The 20,500-nt window shown below is 39.3% G+C and overlaps 3 protein-coding genes and 1 non-coding gene across 5 annotated transcripts; all 4 read left to right on the top strand.

Annotated features, from left to right (window-relative positions):
• Positions 1–352: 352 nt before the first annotated feature.
• Positions 353–5,234, top strand: LOC111777112 (uncharacterized). Of its 2 annotated transcripts, none has more exons than XM_023656555.2 (3): positions 353–825; positions 1,847–3,284; positions 3,598–5,234. In XM_023656555.2, the coding sequence occupies exons 1-3, from the start codon at positions 447–449 to the stop codon at positions 4,793–4,795; spliced, it is 3,015 nt and encodes a 1,004-aa protein (XP_023512323.2). In that variant the 5' UTR covers positions 353–446; the 3' UTR covers positions 4,796–5,234. The 2 variants fall into 2 exon arrangements, with proteins under 2 accessions (XP_023512323.2, XP_023512324.2); XM_023656556.2 differs by having other exon boundaries at positions 685–825; positions 2,037–3,284.
• A 2,714-nt stretch (positions 5,235–7,948) lies between these two features.
• On the top strand, positions 7,949–8,022 carry TRNAN-GUU (transfer RNA asparagine (anticodon GUU)). The gene has a single exon. It is a non-coding gene; the product is annotated as a tRNA-Asn (tRNA).
• A 3,971-nt stretch (positions 8,023–11,993) lies between these two features.
• Positions 11,994–16,903, top strand: LOC111777133 (putative mannitol dehydrogenase). The gene is made up of 5 exons (XM_023656593.2): positions 11,994–12,177; positions 13,871–13,984; positions 15,051–15,564; positions 16,303–16,456; positions 16,554–16,903. Exons 1-5 carry the CDS (start codon positions 12,080–12,082, stop codon positions 16,760–16,762), a joined length of 1,089 nt encoding a protein of 362 aa, XP_023512361.2. The 5' UTR covers positions 11,994–12,079; the 3' UTR covers positions 16,763–16,903.
• A 550-nt stretch (positions 16,904–17,453) lies between these two features.
• LOC111777134 (putative mannitol dehydrogenase) lies at positions 17,454–20,419 on the top strand. Its single transcript, XM_023656594.2, has 5 exons — positions 17,454–17,614; positions 18,145–18,258; positions 18,362–18,875; positions 19,779–19,932; positions 20,035–20,419. Exons 1-5 carry the CDS (start codon positions 17,517–17,519, stop codon positions 20,229–20,231), a joined length of 1,077 nt encoding a protein of 358 aa, XP_023512362.2. The 5' UTR covers positions 17,454–17,516; the 3' UTR covers positions 20,232–20,419.
• Positions 20,420–20,500: the final 81 nt, after the last annotated feature.

Genomic DNA, 20,500 nt, shown 5'->3' with positions numbered 1-20,500 from the left:
AATCAATCCAAATCAACCCGTATAATTTGGTCAATGAATTTCTCTAAAACTAGATTGAATTGAACGGAACAAATTTGAAATTTTTTATTTTCTACGATACAAGTATACACGTATTTATCTTATTTTTATTTAATTTCATAATTATTTTTTTATTATTTATTTTTTAATAATCTTTAATCTTTTTAAAAATTATTTAAAAGAGAATTTTTCAGAATTTTAATTAAATGTCTAAAAATAAATAAATAGAGCTGACATTTTATTTTTATTAAAAAAAAAATTGCTAATCTAAATAAATAAATTGAATCTAAAATAAATAATTTTTTTTGGGACTATGTTTCGCAATTGCCCTCTGGTTGAGGGTTTAGGGTTTAGGGTTTAGAAGCAAGCGATCGCTCTAAACCCCCATATCCCAAATCCGCCATTGTTTTGTTGTTCTCAATTCGCCAATGATGAGGCGCTTCTCCTCTGCAACGTTCTCGCTTTCCTCTCTCTGTTCTTCTTCTTCTTCCTCCTCCTCCCTTCCTTTTCCACCACGCGTTCTCCTTCTTAGCTTATCTCAATTTTCAACTTCTTCTTCGTCTTTGAGGCGGCACGACGAAGAGTCTCGAAATGTGAGGGTTTCGGTCTGGTGGGACTTCGAGAATTGCAACATTCCCGCGGCTGTGAACGTCTTTAAGGTCGCCCATTTGATCACTGCCGCGGTAAGGGCCAATGGCATCAAAGGCCCTGTTCAGATTACTGCTTTCGGTGACATTTTACAGCTCTCCAGGGCCAACCAAGAGGCTCTCTCTTCTACTGGGATTAGCCTGACCCACATTCCAAAAGGTTAGTTCATCAATCTAGTACTGGATTTTGGCTTTTCTTGTTCAAATCTATTACCCCTTTTTTGTGTACAGAGTTTAATAGTGATTTTGATTCACATATTATGGGACTCATTGAATTGTTGGATTCATTGGGAGTGCTACATTATTCATTCTCCAAATTTATTCTTTGGAGTGGAAAAATAATCCATATCTCCATGATTGTATCATATTGGAAGTTTTGTAATTTTCTCATATTCGTTTGTATGATTGAGATGCGGTAGTTTAATTTAGTCTTCGTAGTATAGTTTTAGTTTTAATATGCTATTTAGTCCTTGATTAATGTTTGTCCAATTTTGATGTGCAAAGCCATATTAGGATGCTGAATTCGCAATACGAGTTTGATTAGGAGTATGTATGAAGTTATAAATGTTGCCTACGCATATATACTAGAATAGGCTTACACTTAAGTGCTTAACATTATAGTTACACGGATTGCTATAAATAATGAGGAGACCTCTTTCTCTAGAGCTCTCGAACAGTCTCCCCTTAATCGAGGCTTGACTCCTTCTCTGTAGCCCTCGAACAAAATACACCCTTTGTTCGACACTTGAGTCATCTTTGACTACACCTTCGAGGCTCACAACTTCTTTGTTCAACACTTGAGGATTCTATAGACATGGATAAGTGAAGGGCATGGCTCTGATACCATGCTAGGAATCACGACCCTCCACAATGGTATGATATTGTCCACTTTTGCTTTGTTTTTGGTTTCTCCAAAATGTCTCCTACCAATGGAGAGAGTGTTCCTGACTTAAACCCATGATTTTCCTCTTAATTAGCCAACGTGGGACTATTCCTCTCAATAATCCTCAACAGAGCCAATCAATAGTTAGAATGATTTGGGTAACCGAAGAGAGCTGTGGCAAAGTTTTCCAGATTTGTTTTAGTGATTAATGTAATGGAATTTACATCAAAATTTGTAATTTCTTTGTTCTTGGTAAAACTTTTGAAAAACTTCACCTTGTAATATTTTTCCGATGTAGGTGGTAAGAACAGTGCTGATAGGTCTCTTCTTGTAGATCTTATGTACTGGGTTTCTCAAAATCCTCCACCAGCACATCTTTTTCTAATTTCTGGCGACAGGGACTTTGCCAGCATTTTGCACCGCTTAAGAATGAATAATTACAATGTGTTGCTAGCCAGCCCTGACACTGCTCCTGGTGTTTTATGCAGTGCTGCAAGCATCATGTGGCATTGGAATACTTTGATTAGAGGAGAAAATCTAGTCGGAAGGCATTTTAATCGACCACCTGATGGTCCGTATGGTTCTTGGTATGGCCATTATAAGGTTCCTCTTGAAGACCCATATCCAGTTAATGAGCAACCGTCTTCTTTACGAGCCGAGGTTTCCGAGCTCAATTCAGACCCTAAGCCTCGTCCCATTCCAAAGACAGTCATTAGGCAATTACACAACATTTTGAAGTTGCATCCCAAGGGAATCCTTATTACAGAACTTCGCTCAGAGTTGGGAAAGAGTATGGATAAGGACTTTTATGGTTACAAAAAGTTTTATCGCTTTCTTTTGTCAGTGCCACACATTTTAAAGCTTCAAACAAATGGTGATGGCCAATGTATTGTCTGTCCAGTCACTCCAAGGCCCATAGAACCATTAGAGTGCAGTAGAGGTACATCTAGTGATGGCAATGGAGGGCAGGATCCTAATATGAGAGCAAATTTAAATAATAATGATTCCTCAACGGAATCGATCAGTGAATCAGTCCTTCCATCCAGTGAACGAAGTGCCGAAGACAGACAATTGAAGGTGAAACCATCTTCTGAATTTGGTATGTCTATTGGTGAAGGTATGGAAGGGGAATCATCAAGATTCCCGGTTTCTGAGCCACATGCTATAGAAGATTCAAAGCAAACCAGTCAATTTGAAGCTGAGAGTAGTAAGAATCCTTCAATTGGACAGCTTTCGGAGTCCGAGATGGGATTTTTTAGAAGAATATGGAGAAGGCTTTTAAGCAATAATAACCATATTTCTGAAAATGGAAGCCATAATATTTCTGAAAAATGCTCTACATCAGATGATACTTCCAAGCATAAAAGTTGTAGTGGCCTCCTTGGGAAGGCAAAAACTGTGAAGCCAATGAGTCAAGATGCTAATTGTGTGCATCCAGTTTCAAATTCACCTGATCATGAGTCTGCTAAGCTTCAGAAAACAGCCGTAGTTGCTAGTGAATATGATGTTAAATCTAGTTCTAATCCAGGATTACTTGGTAGTATTAGAAATTGGTTCAAGTTTTGGGGAAAGAATACTGAGAACGGCGAAGTCAGTGAGCGTTCTTGTGAACGTAACCAGTTAAAGAATCAATCTGAGAATCACCATCTTTTTTCCAGCAATTCTTTTTGGCAAGATATCCAATCCTTTATGGAAACACCTAAAGGAGTTCAGATTATTTCGCGATCGAAAACCAGGTTTGACATTCTCTTTGTTCTTATGTATCCACATATTCTTTGCATTATCAGTAACTTAACTGTTGGGTTTCTGCCCATTATGGTTTGTATGGTCTTTTTCTCCTGTGGCCAGTTATTTCAACCTCTCCAAATTTAAATGTTTTTAGGAGAGATTTCAATCTTGGTGAGGGATATTGATCAAATATATGAAGTATTTGATATAGCCATCATTTACTTGCAGCTCTACATTATATAATTTAATTGTTGCATGCCTTTGTATGATATTATAGGGTTTACAATTTGTAATTTTTTTTCCTGCTCCGACATATTTCAGGTCGGAGATAGCTGAAAATCTGCTAGAGGGAGGGCCTCCGGTTCTTAAATCTTTAAGCATTAGTGATCTGTTCGACTTTTTGGAATTGTTAATATCAGATAAGAAATGGGTTGTGGAATGCCCGTCTGAAGCAAATCCTTTTAAGCTCACTCTCTCTGTTGCTAGGAAAAGCTCTTGCACGAAACAGTTGCATCATGCAAATGGGTTGGCATCAATCTTTATGAACAAAGTGTCACAGTGCAGCTTGCAGGGATCTGGAGAACATGATTCAGATTCTGATAAGAAAAATGAAAATATTCCTCAAGCTGGATATTATACAACTATGACTAGAAGAAAGTTTCCAGAGAGGACAAGAAGCGAGATATTAGGCGACTGTCGAAAGCTCGTGGATGAGATCTTGAGGGATCACCCCGAAGGATATAAGATGGGGGCTTTCAGAAAACTGTTTCTTGAGAAGTATGGGTATCATCTTAACTTGCAGAAGCTTGGTTACCATAAGTTGGCGTCCTTGCTACAGATAATGCCTGGAGTGGCAGTAGCATCCACATTGATAGTTCCCACCAGTAAGGCCCCAAAAGTTTCGAAGTTGGAAACCGCTCTTCTCAGCGATCCTGAGAAAAAGACGTCCCATGTCGTAGTAACCTCGGGTAATGACTCATCTGTCCTGCCTAGAAAGGATGACGATTTTGAGTCCTCCTGGGGAGAATTGGGTCCAGCCTGCACAGATTGGAGCAACATAAATGAAGCAGAATCGACATTGATTCGTGACACAGCCGAAGCGACAGAGAAAAGACCAATGGTTGATTATGAACCTGTCCTTCCAGAGGATGAATTAACAGAATCTGATGGAGAATCTTGTCCTGCTACACACAGATCAGAAGAGCAAGCCAAGCAACGAACAGACGAGGAAGAAAGCTCATTAATACAGATCCTCGATTCATGGTATAGCAGCGAAGAAGACAGTAGGAAAGACAAGTCGGAAAATAGCGATGAGAGGATCGATTGTTCTGAAAATAGTTCGAAGCTTTCTAGTTTAGCTGCCAAAAGTGAAGCAACTACAGAGAGCTTTGCTAGAAAGCAAAGACATCAAAAGAGCTATTCTTTTGTTTCAGACACGGATGAAAAGGACGATGTAGAGCTGATTGATGGGATTTTTGGCACGTTGAAGAAATCGAGCGAGTCACGGATCCATAATTGAATTGTGCATGTTCAGTCAATTCATAACGCTTCATCGAATCATGGAATTTTTTTTTTCATAGGGAAATAAGTATTTGGTATTTGGTATTTGGTATCTGGTATACGACATCGTTTGGAATTGATTATTGGCCTCGTAAAGTGAACTTCGACATGGGAATGGAACACCATATCATCCTCTGACCCTCCAAATTTACAAGCAATTAGAATGTCTGTAAAGCTTAGTTTAGATGGCTTAGATTTGAAGTTTACTACCCATGACTTTTCCTTTCTGGTAGGGTCTGGAATTCTCTCTTCATTTTGCAGTGCTGTGTTGAGTACATTATTCCCTATGCTGCAATTTGTAGTGAATAATTGTTGCTGGTCAAGGAGGACTCAGGTGTGGCCAGGTATAACTCTCCGTATATTGCTCCAAAATTTCCGAAGATATGATGATTAGAATCTTTTAAGCCGTTTTAAGTTTCCCGAATCATAGGACAACCAACACATTATTAAGTGTATAATGAGAGTTAATGGAGCTGCTGACAGACCTCGTAATGTTGCAGGACCATCCATTGTATGTATATGTCTTGTTTCTAGATTTTTAGTGTAGGCTTTTTAGGTTATATTTACGTAATGATTAATTATAGTCCTAAAATAGAAAGGTTACCGTTCTTTAAATGGATTATGGAAAGTCGAGGGTTTCATTTTAAAGTTATATAAAGTCATGTATGTTATTTCTATTGAAAAGTGTAGTAAAAAGAGCAATTTTTTTTTTCTCCCTAAAGCTAGCTAAATTGTTTGTAATTCTATATAGTTTATAATACATGGTGTGGAAACATTTCCCTTGTATATGCGTTTTAAAACTGTGAGGCTGATGACAATAAGTAATGAGCCAAAGTGGACAATATCTGCTAGCGGTGGACTTTGACTGTTATAAATGTATCTGCTAGCGGTGGGCTTTGACTGTTACAAATGTATCTGCTAGCGGTGGGCTTTGACTGTTACAAATGTATCTGCTAGCGGTGGGCTTTGACTGTTACAAATGGTATTAGAGCTAGAAATTGAATGGTGTTCCTGCATGGATGTGAGGCCCCTAAAGGGTGTATTGTGAGGTCCCACATTGGTTGGAGAGAAGAACCAACCATTTCTTATAAGGGTTAGGGGGTGTATTGTGAGGTCCCACATCGGTTGAAGAGAGGAACAAAACATTTCTTGTAAGGGTTAGGGGGTGTATTGTGAGGTCACATATCGGTTGGAAAGAGGGACAAAGCATTTCTTATAAGCGTTAGGGGGTGTATTGTGAGGTCCCACATCGGTTAGAGAGGAACAAAACATTTCTTATAAGGGTGTGGAAACCTCTCCCTAGTAGACACATTTTAAAATTGTGAAGCTAACAACGATACGTAACGAGTCAAAGCGGACAATATTTACTAGCAGTGGGCTTGAGCCGTTACTAAGGTAAACCAAATCTTATTTTCTTCCTATTGTTTTGAGTTTCTTGAATATTTTATATCCAAAAGTTTTGTTTTTCAATAAGATCATTAGATTGAATGCTCAAGAGTCCCATATCGAAATAATCTTAATTCCTTTAAAACTGCTTTCACAACTAGCATCTTCGTTCCTTTAATGCTTTAATGCTCATATGTTCAAATCTATTATGTCATAGACTTGAACTAGAAGCATTTTTAGTCGTCGTAGTCATGTTTATACACCATAGTGGTGTATAACGCTCCAACTTTTGTGGCACATGCTACCACCATAACACTCTTCACAATATTTCTCGAACTCTTCCCAAACTTTGTTGTATAACTTGTGTTGTCCAACTAACCAATAGAGATCAAATTCTTCTCAAGATGAGAAATATATCTAACATCTTTTAATGTTCATCCTTTTTTTGTTTGAGTTTGTATGCAGGCATCCCTTTTTTCTTCCATCTCCAAGGCTTTGTTGTCAGCAAGATATATCTTCCCAAAATTTTCAAATTTGAAGCTTCAAAATAGTTCTGTGTTGGAGACAAATGAAAAGATGCACCCAAATTTAAAATCTATTATTCAACCAAGTTATCCACACTAAGGATTAGAGCATCTATAGTATCTTCGGTTGAATTTACAAAATCATTATCATCTCCAAATTTATGGTTATGCTTTTTCTTTGTTTTTTTCCGTACATATTCGATAGCACCTTCAACATATCCAACATTGTCTTCTCCTTAACAATGTTGAATACCACGTTTCTGGACAGGGTGTGTGAAGAGTTTTCTAGTATAGATAATCTTCAATCTACATCTTCCAGAAACTGAAGTCAGATTCATTAAACTTCTCGATTTCGATCTTTGAGGCTTGAGCATTCCATTTTTACAAATTGTGGTAAATTTCTCCTATCTCTACTGCAAGTTGGTGTTAGGATCGAAGAACTCACGCACTAAATCTAGATGAAGAACACAAAGAACCAAGAGAGAATGAATGTCTATTCATGTATTAGGATCATGTCTTTCATGGTTAACCTTTCTGTTAGTGTGACTAATATCATCACATATCATGACATGAATCACATTCATGCATCATCAACATCATTATTCTAGCATCTCATAATATGTTCATCGCTATAAGAACATACATTCCTATATATAATCATTATACTCTTGAGTTAGCTTATAGCATCCAACCGTAAGCTCACATGCCTCGATGGTTGAATACTTTATAAACCCTTAATTACTTAATTCCTTGAAGTACGTTCCAAAATAACCATATTGGAATACAACTAACATGAAGCACGCTTAGTTTGGTTGGAAGAAGGCTAAATAGTGCTAAAGTGGTCTAAAAAGGGCAAACCAGTCCAACACATAGCTGAAACATTCAAAGAGCCTCAAACTGGATCAGACAATCAAAATTGGGTCAGATGTTACAAATGGTATCAGAGCTAGTCACGAGATGGTGTGCTAGCAAAGACGTTGGCCCCCAAGGGGGTGGATTGTGAGATTCCAAATCGGTTGGAGAGAAGATGAAACATTTCTTATAAGGGTGTAGAAACTTCTCCCTAGTAGACTGCGAGCGTGGACGCTGGAAAACCTCTCCATAGTAGATGTGTTTTAAAACCGTGAGGCTGACGGCGATACATAACGAGCCAAAGCAGACAACATCTACTAATGGTGGGCTCGGACAATTTTAAATAATTGGCTGGAATAGCTCAGTTGGTTAGAGCGTGTGGCTGTTAACCACAAGGTTGGAGGTTCAAACCCTCCTTCTAGCGATGGGGGTAATCAACACCCTATCTACCATATGTAACTCTTTACTTCATATCATTTAGCATATATAGCTTTTCTATGTATAATTGGTGACTAAGCTATAAATAAGCATCAGAAAACCACGAACTCACACCTACAATGACCAACGCTTGGTTCACGACACGAAAAAGACCACCAACGATCCCACATACACTAGAGGTAAGCTTTTATATACTTGAATAACGTCGTGTGTCGTCAGAATCCAGATTCAATTTTTAGGTTTGAAGAAGCTCATAGATTTGTCGTTTTAGGTTCGTGGAAGAGAAGCAGAGAGTCCAACAAAGGGAGGAAAACGATGAGAAAGAACGTCGGAAATAGGTGCAAAGAGGAGAGAGATGAAAAACAGAAAATCGCGCAGAGTCGAATCCGTTAGATCCAGATACGAATCCAAATCTGGGTCAGACTCAAACCCACAATCGCGCTGAGTCGAATCCGTCAGATCCAGATACGAATCCAAATCTGGGTCAGACTCAAACCCACAATCGCGCTGAGTCGAATCCGTCAGATCCAGATACGAATCCAAATCTGGGTCAGACTCAAACCCACAACCCACTGCCAATCCATTGGTTCGGTCCAACACACGGTCACGATCCAATTATAATAGCCAACCCAACCCCACGTCTGCAGCCTAGCTCAGCAGCCCAGTACCTGCGATCCCACGTCTGCCTATCCAACCCGCAACGCTGGCAGCCCAAAGCCTGATAGTCCATGGAGAATTCCAATTACCTAAGACCCACCTACAGCAGCCCAGCACCCACGCCGCGACCCAGCAATCGACACTTGACCCGCGCCTCCACCCAATTTAGCCTACACACGCGTCAGCGCCTTACTACGCCACACATCAACTTGCAGGAAAAAGAATCCCTCAGCTTCATAGCTCAGCTTGGCTGCGCGTAGTCGTTAGGCTTAAAATGCTCGGTTTGGCAATTCTGACATCGACCCCTACGTTTTTTACCCTCCCAGAGCTGATTTGACCATATTTAAGATAAATAAGGATAGTATAATGCACTATTTCATGAATTCAAGTTAAACTATATTATAAATGTGAAATGTTAATGAAATGAAATGAACGCTATAATAGGAAACAACAACCGATAACGTTTGGAGCAACTTCAAGGAATAAAAGCTTAGCAAATCTGAAAGTAGAGAAACGCCGGCTAAGGCCAACCAAGTAAGTAACCTTACTATAGGATAGGATAGACAATTGTTTGATGTATGACGACACGTGTCTCGTTGCACTGGCACGTGTCCTCTATACTTTATTAATATGATGTAGGACATATGATGTATGATGATGTGTATAAGTTATATGATGACGTTTACGATGTGTTGATGATGACGATGTATGCTAAAATGATGATCATAGTTTAGCTTTTTTCTTCGCTCTCTTTTGCTTATTATTTAGATCTAAACATCATCATTTATTGTAATTAAATTCAAAAAGGTAAAAATATCTAAGAAGTTCATATCATTTGATGAGAACCACCCAACCACGGTAATAGTAGACGTTTTCCATTTTCGCTAGCCCATTAGACTAACACAATAATTTGAATTGGGTTGGGTTTGATATCCCTCATGTGGAGATATTTAGGTGCACGAGCAATGTGCGGACCAGTCAAGTATGATTGGGTTGGGTTCGGAGCTCTCCTTCTTCCTCTTTTCTCTCTTTCTTTTTTCCTCTGTTGTTAGTGTACGATAGCACAAGTAGTCTTTACACATTGTATAGGATACCCGTGCTCAGGTATCTCCACACGAGGGATATCAAAACATTTATAACAATTACAAAATGGACTGTATCAACTGTGATACCAAGATAAGACAGCTTTATCCAAGGCAGTTATTTTATGTTAACCATATATATAAAAGGATTTTTTTAAAAGGGCTTGGCTCCTGGCTCCTTTTCTTTAGGAGTTCTTTGTTCGATATTTGAGGATTTATCAATTTATTGGCACGACTAAGTTTAGGGCATGACTCGATACCATGTTAGAAATCACGACTCTCCACAATGGTATAATATTGTCCACTTTGAGCATAAGCTCTCATGGCTTTGCTTTGGGCTTCCCCAAAAGGCCTCATACCAATGGAGTTAGCATTCCTCACTTATAAACCCATGATCATTCCCTAAATTAGTCGATGTGGGACTTCCATCATCCAACAGTGCTCTCCCATGTGAAACACCTTCCTACAAAATCATGAATCGCTCGATTCACGGGAGTTTTCTCTGTAGTCTCTAACCCGCTGATCTCGTCCTCAGTTGGCCTGTGTCTTCTTTATCTGAAAAGAAAAGTCAGTAAGTAGCTAATTTGTCATACACAAGTCTTCTTCTCGATCGCTCTTATTCGGATATAGTCTCGATTCATTCATGTACTTTTTCTTTACTCAAATTTTACAACTAGAAACTCTGAACGTTCAAAATTTAACCTAAAATTGAAAGTAATTAAATATAAATTCACAAGTAGAGGTATCCATAGGATGGAGTAAGATTTCCGTTTATTATTCTTTTAAAAAATAGTTATTCTAAATTTTTTATTTTTAATATAATATCATTAAAGAATTATAATTTTTTTAATAAATTAATATATTTCATAAACAAAATCTTACCAAAATAATTTTTAAAAATTCAAATTTTAATATTATAACAAAGCTCGAGAATAAATTTGTAATTTTAAAAATTTTAGTGGCCCCACGGCCGGGTTCCGGTTCATTATCACGAGTTATGGTCTGTTAATCTTGTGGGCCCCACTGCTGGAATCCGTTTCATTTTTTGTCGGTAAGAAGTTGGTATTGGCTTAGACTAACACTTGCATTGCCACAATAATGAATGATTGATATCCTAGATTAAATGGTAACCCTTAGTACCGAACTATAAAGTCACACTAAATTTGGGGGAACAACCCCGTGTTTGGCTCTAATACCATTTGTAACGTTTGTAATAACTCAAGCCCATTGCATACATATATTGTCTACTTTGGCCCGTTACGCTATCATCCTCACAATTTTAAAACGCGTCTGTTAGAAAGAGATTTACACATGTCAGTGACACTCATTATGAGCTGAATTACTCATGTGCTTCCTAATCCCCTCTCAATACTGGGTTATTATAAGGGGTGCTTCGATCCACTCTCCAACTGATGTGGGATCTCACAATCCACTCTCTTGAGAGGCCGAACGTTCTCGCTGGCACACCGCTCGATGTGTGGCTTTGATACTATTCGTTCCACTCTCAAATCGATGTGGGATCTCACAATCCACTCTCTTTAGGCGCTCAATGTCCTCACTGGCTCACCACTCCGTGTTTGGCTCTAATACCATTTGTAACGTTTGTAATAACTCAAGCCCACTACAGACAGATATTGTCTATTTTGGCTCGTTACGCTATCATCCTCACAATTTTAAAAGGCGTATGTTAGAAAGAGATTTACACATGCTAGTGACACTCATTATGAGCTGAATTACTCATGTGCTCCCTAATCCCCTCTCAATACTGGGTTATTATAAGGGGTGCTTCGATCCACTCTCCAACTGATGTGGGATCTCACAATCCACACTTTAGAGGCCGAACGTCCTCGCTGGCACACCACTCGATGTTTGGCTTTGATAATATTCGTTCAACTCTCAAATCGACGTGGGATCTCACAATCCACTCTCTTTAGGGACTCAACGTTCTCACTGGCACACCACTCGGTGTTTGGTTCTAATACCATTTATAACGTTTGTAATAACCCAAGCCCACTGCATACATATATTGTCTACTTTGGCCCGTTACGCTGTCATTCTCACAATTTTAAAACACGTCGGTTAGAAAAAGATTTACACATCTTCGTATGGATCTGGCAAAAATAATATTTTATTTTAACAATTAAAAGAAATTAATTAAAAATTTGTACAACCATTGATTTACACCTACCTCCGTCAAAAAATCATAAAGATGGGTCAAGAAAACAGTTCACATGCGGCCCTCATTTACAGAAAGAACTCTGTTCTGTGCTCAAAAAACTGCGCCTCAAATTTTGGGGGGAAACAATGGCGAAATCACCGGAAGATGAACATCCACACAAGGCTTTTGGTTGGGCTGCTCGAGATTCTTCCGGCTTACTCTCCCCTTTCCGTTTCTCTCGAAGGTCGATTTCTTTCTCTTATGGAAATATAATCTCTAGATTTTGCTATCTCTTCCTGGAAATTTCTTTGTGTTTAAAATGGATGAAATGGATGTTTAAGCTCCTTAGTTTAGTCGTTAATGGCATTCTAAGTTATTTGGTAGGGTTTTTCCTTTTGGAGAAATTGACCCGAAATAATGGAAGATTCAGTCCCTTTTTCTACTTACCTTTTTCTTACTCATTAAATCTTGTTTTCTTCTGTTCCTTTACTGGTTGATGATATTATGACCTATTAAACTATACTTTAGTTGATCCAACAAAATGTAATAACTCAAATCTGTAGATATTTTCATCTTTGGACTCTTCTTTTCGGGTTTCCCTTTAAGGTTTTGAAATACATCCGTTCACACCCTTATAAGGAATGTGTTTTCCCCCTTTAACTGACGTGGGATCTCACAATCCGTTCCTAAAGACGTGGGATCTCACAATCCGTTCCTAAAGACGTGGGATCTCACAATCCGTTCCTAAAGACGTGGGATCTCACAATCCGTTCCTAAAGACGTGGGATCTCACAATCCGTTCCTAAAGACGTGGGATCTCACAATCCGTTCCTAAAGACGTGGGATCTCACAATCCGTTCCTAAAGACGGGATCTCACAATCCGTTCCTAAAGACGGGATCTCACAATCCGTTCCTAAAGACGGGATCTCACAATCCGTTCCTAAAGACGTGGGATCTCACAATCCGTTCCTAAAGACGGACGTGGGATCTCACAATCCGTTCCTAAAGACGTGGGATCTCACAATCCGTTCCTAAAGACGTGGGATCTCACAATCCGTTCCTAAAGATGTGGGATCTCACAATCCGTTCCTAAAGACGTGGGATCTCACAATCCGTTCCTAAAGACGTGGGATCTCACAATCCACTCCCAAAGATATGAGATCTTACAATCCAACCATTTGGGAGCCTTCCAGCATCCTCACTGACACATTGCTTGTTTTCTGTCTCTAATATCATTTTGTAACCATTCAAGCCGACTACTAGTAGATATTGTCCTCTTTTGCGCTTTTCCTTTCAAGTTTTCCCTCAAGGTTTTAAAACGCGTCGTTTTCACACTCTTATAAGGAATTGCTCCTAAAGATGTGGGATCTCACAATCCGCTCCCAAAGATGTGAGATCTCACAATCCACTCCCTTTGGGAGCCCAACATCCTCACTCACACTACTTGATTTCTGTCTTTGATGTCATTTTCAAACAACTCAAGCCCACTTCCGGTAGATATTATTGTTCTTTTTGGGCTTTCCCTTTCGGGCTTCCCCTCAAGGTTTTAAAATGCCTCTACTAGAGAGAGGTTTTCACACTCTTATAAGGAATGTTTTGTTCTTCTATTCAATTGATGTGGGATCTCACAAATAATCTCGGCTAGATCTTTGATAGATGATTAATTTTAGTAGGTGGTTTAGCATTTTACTTATTTGTGTGATGATTGTTTTTCCAAAAATCAATGCATTACTTCCAATTTTGTGTACTAGAATTCCTAAACTCATTCCATGAATTGCTTCCTCTGATTAGATGCTTTAAATTTTTTAATAGAAGTTTAGAAAGGTAACTAAGCAGGTTTAAATGTTGAAGATCACTCTTAATCAGCTAAAGTTTACTCTGTAATTTTTTATTCCTTTATTCTAGAGCTCATTATTATATTTTGTTTTTTTGGCAGGAAAAATGGTGATGATGATGTCTCTATCAAAATCCTTTACTGTGGGGTTTGCCACTCTGATTTGCATATGCTCAAGAATGACTGGGGGGCCACAGATTATCCTATAGTCCCTGGGTATGATAGAAGAAAAGAAAAAAAAAATGTTTTAATGATTTGTTATTTGGAGTATTAGAAGAAGTTGGATGAAAAAAGCTCGTGGAATTGTGAGATCCCACGTCGGTTGGAGAAGGGAACGAAACATACCTTATAAAGGTGTGGAAACCTCTCCTTAGCAGATGCATTTTAAAACCGTGAGGCCGACGACGATACGTAACGAGCCAAAGTGGACAATATCTGCTAACGGTGGGCTCGGACCGTTACAAATGGTATCTGAGTCAAACACTGGGCGGCGTGCCAGCGAGGACGCTGGACCCCCAAAGGGGGTTGATTGTGAGATCCCACATCGGTTGGAGTGGGTAATGAAGCATTCCTTGTAAGGGTGTGGAAACCTATCCCTAGCAAACACATTTTATGACCGTGAAGCTGAAGGCGATACGTAGCGGGTCAAAGTGCACAATATCTGCTAGCAGAGGGCTTGGCCTATTACAAATGGTATCAGAGCCAGACATCGGGCGTTGTGTTAGCGAAGACGTTAGACCCTTAAGGGGATGGATTGTGAGATCCCACGTCGGTTGGAGAGGGGAACAAAACATTCATTGTCAGATGTTGGAAGCCTCTCCCTAGTAGACACGTTTTAAAATCGTGAGGCTGACGGCGATATGTAACAGACCAAAGTGGACAATATTTGCTAGCGGTGGGCTAAAGCTATTACAAAAATGGTATCAGAGACAGACACTGGGCAGTGTGCGAGTGAGGACGCTGGGCTCCGAAGGGGGGTGGATTGTGAGATCCCACATCGGTTGGAGAGGGGAAAGAAGCATTCCTTGTAAGGATGTGGAAACCTCTCCCTAGCAAACGCATTTTAAAACTGTAACGCAAACGGTGATACGTAACATGCCAAAACAGACAATATCTGCTAGCGGTGGGCTTGGACTGGAATGCTATTTATGACTTGTTTTAATGCATAAGTCCGTTTACAATTGTTAAAAGATTGGTATATGCTCTGTTGTTAGTTGTACATTAGCTTGTAGTTCAAATTTACTATTATATGACATTGGTTGAAAGGATTTATGATTTTCAGGCATGAGATTGTTGGTGTTGTGACTTCTGTTGGAAAAAATGTGAAGAAATTCAAAGCAGGCGATGAAGTTGGGGTTGGTGTCATTGTTGGATCTTGTAGAAACTGTGAAAATTGTAAACAAGACTTGGAGAGTTACTGTCCCAAGATGGAATATACATACAATTCTCCTGCAATCGATGGATCGAAGAATTACGGTGGCTATTCCGACAAGATCGTCGTCGATCAACATTTTGTTGTTCGATTTCCTAAGAACTTAGCTCTTGATGCTGGGGCTCCTCTCCTATGTGCTGGAATTACTGTTTATAGTCCAATGAAATATTTTGGAATGACTGAACCTGGTAAGCATTTGGGTGTGGCTGGACTTGGCGGGCTTGGTCATGTTGCTGTTAAGTTTGGTAAGGCATTTGGGTTGAAAGTTACTGTTATTAGTACCTCTCCTAGGAAGAAGGAGGAAGCAATCGACAGGCTCGGGGCCGATGCTTTCGTTGTATCGAGTGATCCCGACCAATTGAAGGTACGTGAGCGAACCAAACTTACAAATAAAAGATTGAATTCATCCTAGTTCTTAATCTTTTTGTTCTAGTAATAGATTAGTTTTGTATTAGAGTCGAAGGTCGTGTGTTTGAGCTACAATAGTATCAATTGATAGTGTAATAGCCCAAACCTACCATGAGCAGATATTGTCCTTTTTGGACTTTCTTTTTCGGGATTCCCCTCAAGGTTTATAAAACGCGTCTATTAGGGAGAAGTTTCCACACTCGTATAAAAAATGCTTCGTTCTCCTCCCCCAACCGATGTGAGATCTCACAATCCACTCTCCTTAACAGATATTGTTCTCTTTGGGCTTTCCCTTTCGACTTTTCCTTTCAACTTTCCACTCAAAGTTTTTAAAACGTGTCTGCTAGGGAGAGGTTTCCACACCCTTATAAAGAATGCTTCGTTCTCCTTCCCAACCGACGTGGGATCTCACAATCCACCCCCCTTAAGAGCCCAACATCCTTAAGGATATCAACTTTAAGCTTTTGGGTGATCTTCCTACTATATCATGAGTTGACTATAGATTGTTCAATGATGTTAATTTTAGTTAGGCAAAAATATATATTTTCCTTCCCGAACATGATACTCAAATTTCTAAGAAGTCGTAGATATTTCAACATTTCTTTTCTTCGATGACTTTATTTCTCGTCTAAATCACCGACTCACGAAGTATCATGTCGTCTACGTTAATCATCGTTTACTTCATTTGGTGTAGGCTGCCATGGGAACTATGGATTACATTTTGGACACAATATCTGCTGTTCATGCTCTTGATCCATTGATTAGTCTGCTAAACCTCAACGGAAAGTTGGTCGCGGTCGGGTTACCTAACAAACCAGTTGAACTATCGCTCGGGTTCCTAGTCTCTGGTAGAGAAAATTTATCGATCCGTTTGTGACACTAGTTTGATATAACGCTAACAAAAACTACCCCTTAAATCTTTTTCCTTTTCAAAATTGCTTACAGGAAGGAGATTGATTGCTGGAAGCAACTTTGGTGGACTGAAAGAGACACAAGAGATGTTGGATTTCTGTGGAAAACACAACATTACAGCTGATATTGAGCTCATTAAGATGGATGACATTAACTCAGCTATCGAAAGGCTCGGGAAAGCTGATGTTAAATATCGGTTCGTGATCGACATCGAAAACTCGTTCAAATCGACTGTACAATAATAGGTTTGGGCTACGATGAGAAGAAAATAATGCAGAAAATATCATTTTATGTGCTTTTACTCTCATGAAAGATCTATCACGTTGAAACCTTTTATTATTATGTTTTTTTATATTATAATAATATGTTTTCATTGATAAGCATTTACCATGGTTGAACAATTGTATTCAATGTACTCAGCGTTTGTCGTGGGCACGATAACGGATACACCAGAGGTGCGTCCTTCTCGGTCCTCTTAAAGCTCTAGTGTCCACATCGGATATAGACTGAACTGTCTCACAATGTTTTGAACCGAACTCACGTACTGCTTTAGAGCATTTGTAGAAATCGTTTGGGGAACTGAGTTGAGTTATGAAATCTGAAGTTCATAAATCTTTCGTGTTAATAAATCAATACAGGCAATAAACCTGTGTTTCGAGTGTTGCGTTCTGGAGTCTTTTTTAGCCATTAATCAAAATATCTTCCGTCCCAAATTAGTTTATTGATATATATAAACGTAACGGGACACAAAGTCCTCCATGTGTTGGAACTAAAAAAATCTTTGTTTTGTTTTTTTATTTTTTTTATTTTGGTGGGGACAAAAGAAGATAGGACACATGAAGAACAAATATTTGTTCGATATATTTATTGAAATGTGGACCAATTAATAATTGACACGAGTGGGTGGGGGCACACTCATAAATTATAAGCACAGCCCATTTAGCCCCAAAAAAAACACTGTAAATTGAACTCTGGAATCTCAAATCCGACGCTAAAATGGCGAAATCTCCAGAAGATGAACACCCAAACAAGGCTTTTGGATGGGCTGCCCGAGATACATCCGGATTACTCTCTCCATTTCATTTCTCTCGAAGGTCAATTCCTCTTCACCTCCTTGTGTTCTTGATCACTTATTTAACGATTCAGTCGTTTGATTTTGTTTCTCTCCGAAGGATTGTGAAGATTCTGTACTCTGTTGCGTTTGTATGTGTTCGTAGTTTATTAATTAATTGTGATATTCAATGATTGGATCGTAGGTAGAATTTGATTTTAAATTATTGGATCTTAGGTAGAGTTTGACTGGGATCACGTTTTCTCGACGATTTAGCATTTCGATTATAACTTTTAGTTACAGAAACATATTTCAGATCTTCCATTTAATTTCTTCCTCTTAAACACCACGAAATTTTTTAGAAGTTCTTTTGATTCGCTGAAAGCAGTTTTTACTCCTCCGAAAGCGATTCTAATACTCTGTTCTTGATTAGCTGAAAGCAGTTTTTACTCCTTCAAAAGCAATTCTAATACTCTGTTCTTGATGCTAGAACGTTTATTGTGCTATTCTGACGTAAACTAATTAACCCCGTGCTAATAGTTGGTATCATTTGAATTATTGTTTTGTCTGCAGAGATAATGGTGCTGATGATGTGAGTATCAAAATCCTTTACTGTGGGGTTTGCCATTCTGATCTGCACTTGCTCAAGAATGATTGGGGTATCACAAATTATCCAATAGTCCCAGGGTAGCTAGTTCTTTGTACTTGTGTCTACTTTTAGTTTGTACTCAAATTACAATTAGATTCTTCGTAGAAGAATTTGATAAGAATTAGGATTGATGTTTTTCAGGCATGAGATTGTTGGTGTTGTGACCTCTGTTGGGAATAATGTGAAGAAATTCAAAGCGGGCGATCAAGTTGGGGTTGGTGTCATAGTTGGATCTTGCAAAAGTTGTGAGAATTGTGATCAGGACTTGGAGAGTTACTGCCCCAAGTTGATATATACTTACAACTCACATTCATATGATGGAGTGAAGAATTATGGTGGTTATTCTGATAAGATCGTCGTCAATCAGCATTTCGTGCTCCGATTTCCCGACAACTTACCTCTTGATGCTGGAGCTCCACTTCTTTGTGCTGGAATCACAGTTTATAGTCCTATGAAATACTATGGAATGACTGAATCTGGTAAGCATTTGGGTGTGGTTGGACTTGGTGGGCTTGGTCATGTTGCTGTTAAGTTTGGTAAGGCATTTGGGTTGAAAGTTACTGTCATTAGTACCTCTCCAAGAAAGAAGGAAGAGGCCATCGACAGGCTCGGTGCTGATGCTTTTCTTGTTTCAAGTGATCCCGAACAGTTGAAGGTTCGATTTTTCATTTATGTTTGGATTTCGCTTTTAAAGTTTTAGATGTAACGGCCCAAGTGCACCATTAGCAGATATTGTCGTCTTTCAGCTTTTCCTTTTGAGTTTCCCCTCAAGGTTTTTATAACGTATTTCCTAGGGAGAGGTTTCAACACCCTTATAAAGAATGCTTTGTTCTTCTCTCCAACCGATATGGGATCTCTCAATCCACCCTCCTTTGAGGTCCAGCGTCCTCGCTGGCACTCGTTCCCTTCTCCGATTGATGTGGGATCCTCCATCCACACCCCTATGGGGCCCAACGTTCTTGCTGGCGCACCGCCTCATGTCCACCCCCTTTGGGGCTCAACCTCCTTGCTGGTACATCGTCAGGTGTCTGGCTCTGATACCATTTGTAACAGCCTAAGTCCACTGCTAGCAGATATTGTCCTTTTTGAGCAAAATGCGTATTCTAGGGAGAGGTTTCCACACCCTTATAAAGAATGCTTCGTTCTTGTCCCCATCCGATGTGCGATCTCACACTCTCTCTCTTAAACCAACTCTTAAGTAGTTACTAATGATCCATTGGTTTGTCTTGGAATATATATTTACTCCCTTTTTTGTCTGCACGTTATTTTAATCAGTCTTGTGAGATCCCATGTCGGTTGAAGAGGGGAACGAAACATTCCTTGTAAGGGTGTGGAAACCTCTCCCTAGTAGATGCGTTTTAGAAACCGTGAGGCTGACGGTGATACGTGACAGGCCAAAGCGGACAATATCTGTTAGCGGTGGGTTTGAGCTGTTATAAGTCTAGTCCTTCGAATGGTCGATACCATTTTTGAATCAGTCTAGTCCTTTGGATTTATCATTGTTCTTGAAATATGAATGTGATCTTAGTTATATGTAATGCTTTTTCGTTCTGTTCAGGCTGCCATGGGGACGATGGATTATATTATCGACACTGTATCCGCTATCCATGCTCTTGCTCCGTTGCTCAGCCTGCTAAAGCTGAATGGAAAGTTGGTCACTGTGGGTTTGCCTAACAAGCCTCTAGAGCTGCCAGTTGTTTCTCTAGTTCTCGGTGAGGCGAAATCGATGTCTCATGTAGAAACCGAAATTGTTTCGTATTTTTTGGTGCTAAACTGAAGAAAAATCTTTGCCATTTTTCAACTTTTGGTTACAGGTAGGAGGATGGTTGGTGGTAGCAACTTTGGAGGGCTGAAAGAGACACAGGAGATGTTGGATTTCTGTGCTAAGAACAACATCACTGCAGATATTGAACTCATTCAGATGGACGACATTAACTCGGCCATCGAAAGGCTTGCAAAAGCTGATGTTCGATATCGGTTTGTGATCGACATCGGAAACTCCTTGAAATAGATGGTAAACTTCGGCTGCATTGTCATCCAAACCAAAAACGAAGCTGATGGTTCTGGTGAATTTATGGTTTTTCTGTCACATTTCTAATGGTTCTGGTGCATTGTCCTTATGCTAATAATAGTTTCTATCGCTTCATCTGTTACTGCTGGAACAATTTTCTCGAATGAGAAGCTTCGTTTGAAACATCATGACATGTATATTGTTCTCTTTGCACTTTTCCTTTCGGGCTTCCTCTCAAGATTTTTAAAACACATCTGTTAGGGAGAGGT

This window comes from Cucurbita pepo, chromosome 16, assembly GCF_057944985.1.
Source record: "Cucurbita pepo subsp. pepo isolate OVF chromosome 16, ASM5794498v1, whole genome shotgun sequence".
Classification (NCBI taxonomy): Eukaryota; Viridiplantae; Streptophyta; class Magnoliopsida; order Cucurbitales; family Cucurbitaceae; genus Cucurbita; species Cucurbita pepo.
This window is presented reverse-complemented; position numbering and strand designations above follow the sequence as displayed.